The sequence below is a fragment of the Protopterus annectens genome, chromosome 15.part0, assembly GCF_019279795.1.
Source record: "Protopterus annectens isolate FY-2018-M chromosome 15.part0, PAN1.0, whole genome shotgun sequence".
NCBI classification, from domain to species: domain Eukaryota; kingdom Metazoa; phylum Chordata; order Ceratodontiformes; family Protopteridae; genus Protopterus; species Protopterus annectens.
The window spans coordinates 437,724,184-437,735,246 of record NC_056749.1 but is presented as its reverse complement, the minus strand read 5'-3'; the positions used below and the strand labels follow the sequence as shown (position 1 = coordinate 437,735,246).

Here is an 11,063-nt window from a genome sequence, read left to right as displayed (position 1 = left end):
TATAAGCAGAATCTCCTTTTTTCATTTCTCTGCTGGTTTATTTCTTAGAATACTTTCTGCTACTTTACGGATATAATATTCTGCATGATTATTGTTATTCTGCTTAAAGGCAAAATCCCAGTCTGTCCTTGTTTCTTGAGCTTCTCCCATGTTGTATCATCATCCCTTTCCACTCTGAATTATAGTTTTCTGCTTGTGCTATGTATAAGAGTCTTAACTGTGTAGCTCTGAAATACCTCTTCGAAATGGGTAAGCCCAATCCGCCCTGTTCTACTGGAAGAATCATCTTATCCCATTTGACTCTTGCCGTCTTCCCCTCCCAAATAAAGTCCTTCAACTCTTTATTAATTGCTACCCACAACTTCTCCTCTGTTGATAAAAATATGCCTGACCTGTGTATAAGACTAAAGGGACTACAAACATTTTAACTGCTTGTATCTTACTATCCATATCCATACAACAAAGTTTCCATTTTGTCAGTTTTTGTATTATCTTTTGTTTAGTCTCTTCCCACATATCCTTAGCTGCAACACTAGAATCATTTTTAATTCATACTCCTAAATATTTCATTTTATCATGTCCCCATAAATATGGGTATTCCTGAACCAGTTCATGTGTGGGTATATAATTTAATGCTATTGCCTTTGTTTTAGATTTATTAATTTTCTATCCTGAAAAGATTTGAAACTGTCTCAAGATTTCCCACAGCACTGTAATATCTTTTTTCTAGTTTTGTCAGGTACAAAATAATATCATCTGCAAATAAAGCCAGCTTTTCTTGACTACCATACCAATTAAACCCTTGAATTTCTGAGTCCCTTATTTTCTTTGCCAGTAGTTCTAAATATAATGCAAATAATAAAGAGGAAAGAGGACACCCCTGCCTGGTTCCTCTGCTCAAGCAGAAATTATCAGAGAGGACCCCACCCACTTTAATTTTTGCCTCCGATCCATCATATATTATCCTAATCAACCTTAAATTTTTTTTCAGGAAATGCAAATGCTCCCACTGCACTGCTCATAAAGTCCCAGCTTACTCTGTCAAATGCTTTCTTTGCATCAAAACCTACCAACAACAACAATGATATTTTCTTATGTTCTGCTTCCCTCTGGATCATCAATGCTCTGTTAATGTTGTCAAATGTTTGCCACCCCTCCAAAAAAAACACATTGATTCATATCTATCATTTTGGCATTACTTTTGCCATTCCTTTACACATTATAGACATGAACACTTTATAATCAAGGTTTATTATTGAAATGGGCCTGTATGAAGCTAGAGCTGATGGATCCTTACCCTTTTAGATATTACAGCTACCACTGCCTTCTTCCAGGATGGTGGTCCTTCTCCTCCTCTTAAGATATTGTTAAACAAAACCTTCCAGATCTTTATCTTTCTTTTTCCTTCTAGCTTACAAACTTCTACAGGAATACCATCTATTCCTGAGAACTTTCCTGTAGATTGGTTATACATTACAATTTTTATCTCATATCTTCCTATCCTGTTAGTAATTGAGCCTAATCTACCTCTAACTGTGGTATATTTAATTCTCCCATAAACATTTCCATATGTATCTTTTCTTGATTTTCATATTCCTCTGCTGTATACAGACTCTCACAGAATTTCCTAAATATTTCCTAAATATTTCCGATACCTCTACAGGATCTCCTGTTACCTCCCTAAGTTTGGTGACAGCCCTTTCTACTTTCTGTTGCCTGAGTTGTTGTGCTAAAACTTTTTTGTGACCTACTGTTATTATCAAAAAACAGTTGCTTAACAGCAATCCTTCTAAGCTCATGCATGTTATGGAGGTAATCCCTTATTTTCTGCCTAGCATTCTGCAGTTGATCCTCTTCTTGTTCTGTGAGATTTCCCCTATTCTGCAATACTTTACCATTTGTCAGTCACTCTAAATAATCCTTGTTACTTCTAAACCATAGCTTCCTTTCTTTTATTTTCACCTATTTTTAAACCCCACCTTAATTTTATCCCACTCCCTAGCTATATTTTCAGGAGAAATTTCTATCCTCTAAAACAGCTCCTGAATAATCTCCACTACCCATTCCTTAAATTCCTCTCTTTGCAACAGATAAGTGGGAAAGCGCCAGTGCCTCATTTTATTTCATTATCTTGTGCTTTTATTTTTGCTATTATTGGCACATGGTCTAAAATAGTTATTGGGTGGGTATCAAGACCTTCAATTAAATGCACATGTTCCTGTGAAATGTAAATTCTGTCTAGCTTAGCCCAGTTTTTATATCTTGGGGAATAATATAGAAAATCTCTCTGAACTCCTATTATTGAATTCACATGTTCCATTCCAAATATTTTCATAAATTTCTTCAAAGATCTACCCTCCTTTGTTATATTTCCCTTCTGGGCCTCCAGACACATCCTCACTGCTGCAAATCAAGTTCCAGTCCCCACCTATAAGTAATATCCCTTGCTGAAAACTGATTTTTCTTAAGCTCCATTACAGCAGTTTTAGGTGGAATGTAAATGCATGGCAGTATAATCCTCCTTACTTGTCAGTAGCCCCTTAGCACTACAAATCTGACATTATTATCATTTTTATCTTCTTCTGTCACCATTAGAGCTCCTCTTGCAATTAATATAAGTACTCCTATTTTCCTCTGTTCCAGGCATTCTGCTGAATAACCATCCTGAAAACCTTTCTTTATTATATTCACACATTCAATTCTTTCTAAGTGTGTTTCCTATAACATAGCTATTTGCTCTCTACACTTTTTAATATAGTTCACTGCTCATTCTTGTTTGTATTTTCTGTGAGGCCATTTACATTTAAAGGCAGTAAAGAAAGCACCATTGTATTACAAAGTTATTTTTTCCACCTTTTATGTATAACACCTTTTTTATGTCTAGTTCCAACTTTTGTGTTACATGCATACACTGTTTGGCAGGTTGAATGTTATACATTTGTTTCTTGTCATACCCATTTGAGCCTATGTCACATCTTATAAAACTTTTCATTTTATTGAAAGCCCTCAAACAAAAAACAGGCACACCCCCATACCCCCTAAAACCTATTAACATAATACTAACACACAAAACTATGCACAGCTTCAAATGTTGAAGTTTTATCCTCCTAATAGGAACAAAAGTCCCAGACTGATAGCCACACTTACACACTTGAGTTAACCTAAAAGAAAGGTCATCCATGCTAATACACATGGTGCAGCCTGTGCTTCTACTAAGTGCTGATGTGTTTTGTCTTATCTTTATAGCTCTCCCAGCATGGAAAACATCTGAATGTTTTCAGAGAACATTAACTACCTTGGGAAAGCCCCTGAATGCTTTCAGAGAACATTATCATAGCCAATTTCTCTTCTCTTTTCTTTTTTCCCCCTCAGCCAATCACTCTCCACCAGACTGTAGCCAGTTTCATTATATCAGATTGTCTCCATGGAGACATGAGAACCAAGCAGCCAGTTTCTCTTTATCAGATTATTGCTGTGGAAATATGAAGACCAGCTGCAGCATTGTTACTGAGCACACATGTATTTTCTAGAAAAAAGCCTCATAATATTCAGTGTTCTTTTTCATTTGCTTGCTCTGTCTTAAAACTTGTTAGTAAATCAATCTAAGGTCTTTAATCCAGTCATCCCCGTTGTAAGAATGAGTAAAAACACATTGGATGGTGCAGTGGTGCAGCAGTTGCATTGTTGCCTCACACCAAGAGGTTTTCTGGTTCATTTCTTGGCTGGGGTGCCTTCTGTGCAGAGTCTGTCTGTCCTCCCTGTGTTCGTGTGGGTTTCTTCCAGGTGCTCCGGTTTCCTGACATGTTATAAAGATATGTGTCTGGAGCATTTCTACCTGGGCCTCCACTGAAAATTGGCTTTGTTCCAAGTCAGACTTTTACAGTAAACAAATGTTAAATAAATAAACAAATAAATAAAATTAATTTTTATTTTATCATACTTTTTAACAATACTTTTTTTATACATTGCAGTGCCTACATTTCTTAAAACTGAACAAGAAGAGAGAGAGAGAGAATGGAGAAAGAAAGAAAAAAAGAACAGCAGTACCTGTTTACAATCCCCATTACACTTAAAAATAACTGAAAAGAAAACTTTATAACATGTAAAGAAAACCACATGCCACAAAATTGTTACTTTTACAGAGAAAGAAATCTTTACTTACAGTTAACTTTCTCACTTCGTTTGCCTTCCCAAAGCACTTATCTTAACATTGATGACATGAAGTAGAGCATATGCTTTAGATTCCCCCACAAGTCCAACAAATTCTGAAAAAAGTCCAATATTTCAAGATGTTCTTGTTCTGTCATATTTCACAAATATAATTATTGCATTGTAATCCCATATTAAGTTACTGTTTTATTACTCTTTATTTCTGAAACCCTGTCTCTGCTTCGTTTCTAACGTACTCTCAATTCTAGTCAACTCTCAGGCTCTCTTCCTTCTCTCCAACAGTTTCCATTGAAAATTTTGAAAAGGTTTCACAGGTACAGTCCCTCTGTGGTCTTCGTTACCAGAAGAACAAGAAACAGATTCTCCTTCTGTTTCACAAACTTTTGTATTTCCTCCTTAGCATGTACTTCATCAAAAAATGATTTTGTCCTTCCAGGGAAGAATACCTTGAAGATAGCTGGGTACAGAAATTTGAATCTCACACCTGCATCTTGACATTCCTTGAACAGTGCAATAAAATTGCTCCTCTTCTGTCTGGTGTACAATGAGTAATCATTCTCCACAAACACTCTGCTGTCACCCACTTTTAGTACTTTGTCCTTTTGCCACAGTTTTGTCAGAATCAGCTTATTCTGCTGTTAGGATTGCATCTTTACTATTAAAAGTCTGGGTTGCTTTCTTATAGCCAGGTTTGGAACATACACACGATGTGTCCTTTCAAATAACAACTCCTGTTGAGGAATATTTACTTATTTGTGCTTTCAAAAAAGTAATGCAGTCTGTTTCTTCCAGCTTCTCTGTATAGCTGAAAATGAAAATCTCAGGTTTTCCCTACGTGTTCTGTCCTCTGATTCTATTATCTTTTGAAACATCTCTTCCTGAGCAGTCTCATATTCAGCCAGCCTTTTTATTTCAACCTCTGATTTTTGTAGCTTTATCATCTCATCTGAATGTCTGTTTAAAGCTTCTTCCATTTTTGCCAGCCTTTGGTTATTTGTATTGATATATTCCATCAGTGTTTTTTTTTTTTTTTATTTTAACCAGGTCTGCATGCATTTGTCTTGTATCTTCCTATAGGTTACTGGAAGTCATGTCTGAAAGTTGCATTGCTTTTTGCTGAACAGTTGCAGAACTCTCCCCAGTCCGTTTTTCTTCCTCACATTTTGTAGCTGATTTTTTTTCTGTATTTCTTTATTCCTGGCATCCAGGTATGCACTTACTAGCCAGTTACTGAAATTCACCGATAAACACAAGTTTACTGGCCTTCTCTGCTGAGTTTCTGATTTCACACTGGGAGAGCTAGAAATAAGTTGTTACTCAATGTGTAGCCATCTTTGAAGTCCTTTCGTCTTCCTTCTCCTTTTTGCATCCTTGCAGTACCCCTCAAGTGTTTCTTCATCAGTACAATGTTTGCATCTCCTTATGTCTTACCCTAAGATTCTGCCTCTTAGGACAGTGCATTTGAGAATATGGGAAGGGTGTTAGATATAGAGGTTTGTGATCCATGGTCTTTAAAATGCACTGACAAATATTGTAAATATACTTGTATGGCTCTGTCCTTGATTTTTACAATGTAACAATAAATTGTATAAAATGTCAGTTACTGTATATGTTATTTTCAAATCCTTTTATGCTTTGGGTTAAGGCTGAAAAAGACCCACATGGATCAGTGCTCTATTCCAGTTAACAACAGAAAATGAAATTAAATAAATTAAATCAGTCAAGCAACACTGTGTGCATCTTAGGTTTGATCAGGTGTCACAGATTTTGCCGAACTATCACACACTGTCATACATTTTGGTGGATAAGCATCAAAAGGAAGATTTGGCCATAGTTATCTTTTGTACCCCCACCTCAGATGAGCTGCAGCAAACTCCATCCAAACTCTGCCCACAACTGGTTTAGGGAGTGATTGGGAGTTTAGGTTTAGGGAGGGTGACAGATTTTAGGTTTAGGGAATAACTGGGAGTTTAAGTTTAGGAAGGAATTGGAACTTTAAGGTTAGGGAGGAGGGAAGGTAGTCTTAGGCTCAGGGAACCATGAGGACTTAAAGGTTAGGTTCAAGTTTCTCGTAGGGCTATATTGTCTAGCCAGTTAGGCAGTGTTATGATTTAAAGGCAAGTTATTAAATATTGTTTATAAACTATTAGGACACTTTATTTTATTTTCCCCACAGCTGCCCATCAAGAGAGGGACAGATAATAACCCCAATGAGTCATGGTCATTGGACAACTATGTCTATAGTCAAAGGATGGAAAACTTTGCGTTTTTTTTTTTTATTATTATTATTATTTTTTTTTTTAGCTGAGTGCAAAAATCTCTCTTACAACATATCAAGTGCCATTTAGGCACACTGCATTAGACAGGGTTGGTGAGTGATACGTGTATATGCATACACATTTTAAATACGGCTATGCAAGAAATCTTGTCAGAAAATATCGACATTTAGTTTATTTTATTTTACCTTTGATAACCCGGCAGCTAATACTCGTCTGATGACCCCGCTTCATGCACAACCCAAGCCATAAGCAGAATCCAATGTTACAAGAGGAGTAGTTTTACAGTAAAAGGAAGATTTCTTACAGAGAACCATAGGTATTATAAATCTGAATGTATTCATTTGAAATTAACACAGTTAAACGTAGTACATGGCACTTTCCTGTTGTAAGGAAACTGCTGAACTTTCTAAGCTGGCTTGGTGAAGTATTCAGATTTCTTTTTTCCTCCCTACCAGCTGAGTTTTTAACTGTTTCTTGAAATTATCCAGAGTAGTAGAACACATTGGTATTTCACAGATGGCTCTAGCTAATGAAAATGGTGCGATCTCTCAAATGTCTTTTTTTTTGCAAGACGTCTAGATTTTTGCCCCACGTTTTCGTCTGTTACAATGAAATTTGTGGTTTTCTGGCAAACCACTCCAGTGAGGATTAAATTCACTAAATAATGACAATTGAGTTTCAGATTTCATAGCCTTTAGAAGACGAAAAGTAATGTAAAACATTTTATTCTAACAATATTTTAGCTTGGTACAGATTTATTGTGCAAAGAAGTTGAGAGGTACGGTGATGAGCGTCAACCAAACGCAAGACCCTAATGGAATGCCATGTTAAATGCGATGTCGTGCCATTTCAGGTTACATTCCCTTGGTAAAACTGGTTTTGGAAATAGGTGGTGACCTACTATCATACTTAATAAGAGGACCAGCAGAGCAACTGAACGTATGTTTCATACCGCGCATGGGCAGCTGGCCTATTAAAGATATAGAAGTTTGGGAAGGTAAACGTTCCTCTGTGTGACTGTTATTGCATCTTCCTAAGGATGGCGGCTTTGAGTGAGTTTGGGATCCGACTGAGCGCGGTGGGTAATACAGTGGGAAGGTTTTGGTGCAACCCTCGGTGTAAATGGATTTTCTAAAATTATGCCTTTATGCCAACATTTCACTTTTTTCTCCTTAGATGAGCCCTTCATACCTGCACACTAATTCAACGAGCCACACCGGGCCCTTTAGTGCTTTTGCAGAGCTTGTTGGTGAGTAAATTGTTACACTGATAATGTAATTTGTGATGTTTTACACTTGGTAGTTTCCGCTGTGCGGCTCAAATGGAGCTACCGGGGTACTGCACTTTTAATTACGCGTTTTATCACTCCAGGTAGGTGTGTGGTGTTTAACTTTTGTAGCGTTTGTTTCAGTGTAAGTAACTTTCTTGTTTGTGACTTTGTTTCCTCGGGGGTTCATGCTATGAATTTGTATGCCTGTCAGAGACCAGAACGTTATGTCCAATGCTGGATTGAGTTTTGTTAACATTTTGAGTACCTTTTAGAATGATTCCTGCCTAGGATACATGTTACAACATTTCCGTTTTGTATTGATTCCGTGTTGCGCGGTTTACGTTTGTAGCGCTCTCCAGCTGAGGCGCATAAATGAGGGCTGGGGTGTCTCCTGTGCAGCTTGGTTAACTTTTGGTTTCGTTTCCACCCTTTTAGAAAAGGATTGCAGTATTAGAGCGTGCATGGCTTTATGGTGAAATAGATAAGCTGTCTAGGCTTTTCTCTCAAACTATGTTGGTCTGATTCTTATAAAATTTGTTTTCTGGCAAATCATTGTGGTTTTAAGTCCAAATATTATTTAGCTATGCGTTTCAGACTTCGGCTTCTGTAGAAAAAAATCATATTATAAATTATAATGCAAAACGTGTTGGCATACAAGCAATAGTTAAAATGTTACTGACTGTAGACCTTTGCCCCTATTATTTTTGTTTTTTGTCATATTTTACTAGGCATGCTCTGTCAACCTTTTATAAGACTAAATCAATTTGCATTTTTATTACTGTCCAGTATTATAGGATCTGTCCAGTTGTAAGTGTTCGAACTGACTTTGAGGTCAGAGCACAGGGCGTCCGGTTCTGCAGTTCAGATTGTTTTACTAGATAAATGGTGTTGGTGAGTGGAGAAATGCGCAATCAAACCATCCGTAAAACTGCATGTTTGCTTTTATGCATGGTATGCAAGTTTATACTAGCTGACATTTCCTTCAAAACTTGCTAACTTGACGTCTTACACAACATACAAGTTATGCTAACACAAATTCCCTAATTATGGACGCTTAACACCTTTCCATAGATGTTTTAGGTTGTTGGCGGGATGTTTTCATGGCGTCTCATTATAAGTATACAAACCCTACCAGTACATTGAATGGGAAGTGTGCCGGTAATTAACAGGTTGAACATGTGGTGTGGTAATTATCTTCAGAATGTGATTTATAGACATAGGTTGCCACCTTTCCAAATACCCAAAGTGGGACATATTTTCTGGTAGCTCGATCGTTTGCAGGACAAACCATGCCCACGACCAGTGCAAAATAGGTAACTTTGCATTTTAGCCAAAATAAAACTAAGCTGCTGAATAGTTTGTGATTTTCTGCTTCATATGTTTAGGCATACCTGTCAACTGCTATGATTTAGACGTGCCCTCAGAGGTATGGCATTGCTTCTTCTACCTTTTATGATCTCTAAAAGTCAGAAAAAAGAAAATGCTTATTTTTCTGAGCCACTGATATGATTTTTAAAGGTCAGTGCTATCTATGGTTTTAAATGCTTGGAGGTTGAGAGGTATGCGTTATGGTGTTTCATATACAGACCATCCCTAAAATCTGTAAACTCTCTCAGAATCTCAGAACACTTTTTTACATGACACAACTGCTCCGATGGGTACTGTCTTGGGTGAAGAGGGACATGTAGTAACCTTGTTCTAAATTAATCAGACTTCTGTATATCCTTATTTGAGGAAAAGCATTGAGTAATTTTTATCATTTTGTGATGTATACAGAGATGCAACCTTGCTTTTAACTCTGATTTAGAAGTTGTGGAAAACATGATGTAATATCTTGTATTTCAGACTGTAGATTGACTTCCTTTTCTCATTCCATTTAAATAGCATTTTGAAGCCTGTTTTATGCTGTTATCCTGCGAGTAAGGCAGAAAACAAATGTTCACATCTGATTGGGTAGTACAGTTTTTTGCATGGTATACATGGAGTCTTTTGACATCTGACTAATTCAGTTTAGCTGGCTACTCCATAATGCCTTTTGAGAGTGACCGTTTGGGTCAAAGGTGCTGAAAAATTGCTTGGTTGTCTTTGCTGTTTTTATGCCCTAACCTGTACTTCATTGTCTTCACTTGTGTGCTTCATTTATATCTGGATACACAGCAGTCAAGTGCAAGTTAGTATCTGTGTGCACAGTAGTCTGACATTAGCCTAATCCCACCTGTCTGCCTAACTGTACATATTCTCACACTACAGAAGTGTGAGAAGCTAAATGTTGTTGCTAATCCTCTTTTAATTGCTCTGTATTTGCAAAGGAATGCATGTGCATTCAAACACAAATTCATTAAAAAATCTAAGCCTGTGCAATAACTAAACAGTTTTTGTAAAATATTCAGTTTGCACAATATTTCTTAGTGTAGTTTGTTTAATGATCCACTAATGAACTAAATAAGGTGAAATACACATTTTAAGTGAAGTCTGTCTTGAATATCGCATGGGGGGGGGGGGTGGCACCATTGTCATTACCAGGGTAAATGCATGGTTACTTCTAGTATCCTTTTTGACACACACAAGGAGGTCTGTGACCACTGCTATGTGCTTATTGAATCTTTCAGCTGAATTAAAAAAAAAAAAAAATAAAAAAATAATAAAAACCTTCCTATTTCCTCTCCATTATAGGCTCTACAGTGTTCCATATAAATACATCATGACCTTGCTGTTTCTGTGTTACTTGTCTGCGTTGTTAGGTTTCCTTGGTGTATAGTATGAAATCTCACAGTACTTTGTGAAATTTTGTTTCTTGGCTGTTGCATGTTAAAGACCAAATCTACAGGATGTCTGTGCTTAAGAGGCAGTAAAATAAGTGGTAAAAGTACGTATACTGTACACCCTATTTCCATATACAGCCTGTTTGATTGCAGATAAATCTTCACTTCTTTTTACAGGCTTCTGATGTTTCGTTCCTCAGACCCTTTCAAAGTTTTTATCCCAGTCTTCCTCAAGTACATCTGTTCTGGGTTTGTCTTCATTTCTCTTCTATAGGTCTCACTTAGTTTGGATCCCCCTTGTCTCGTCTTTAAATTGGGAATCCTGCTCTTAAAGTTGATAAGTTAATCACTTGATGGCTTCCTGTTTTTCTATCTCCCATTTGTTTAGACAAAATACCAAAAAAGCAGAAGACAAACGAGCGAACAAAGCTCCAGTCCACCAAGAACACAAGCCCAAAAGTTCCTTAACGCGTTTTTATTATTTTGCACAGGTAAAGACCATGGTTTGAGGTTTAAAAGAAACAAAGATATTATGGGTTTTTTTTTGTACATAAAGATAAAACAGACACATAATTTTATTAT

General features: G+C 36.8%; 1 protein-coding gene across 1 annotated transcript in view; it reads left to right on the top strand.

Moving 5' to 3' along the window:
* Positions 1-7,314: 7,314 nt before the first annotated feature.
* Positions 7,315-11,063, top strand: part of LOC122789742 (MORC family CW-type zinc finger protein 4-like) — an 844,690-nt gene continuing 840,941 nt past the window's right edge. The window contains exons 1-2 of the mRNA XM_044057178.1: positions 7,315-7,527; positions 7,626-7,698. Of these exons, the coding sequence (XP_043913113.1) occupies positions 7,489-7,527; positions 7,626-7,698 (112 nt within the window). The 5' untranslated portion in view covers positions 7,315-7,488. The remainder of the gene's footprint in view (positions 7,528-7,625; positions 7,699-11,063) is intronic.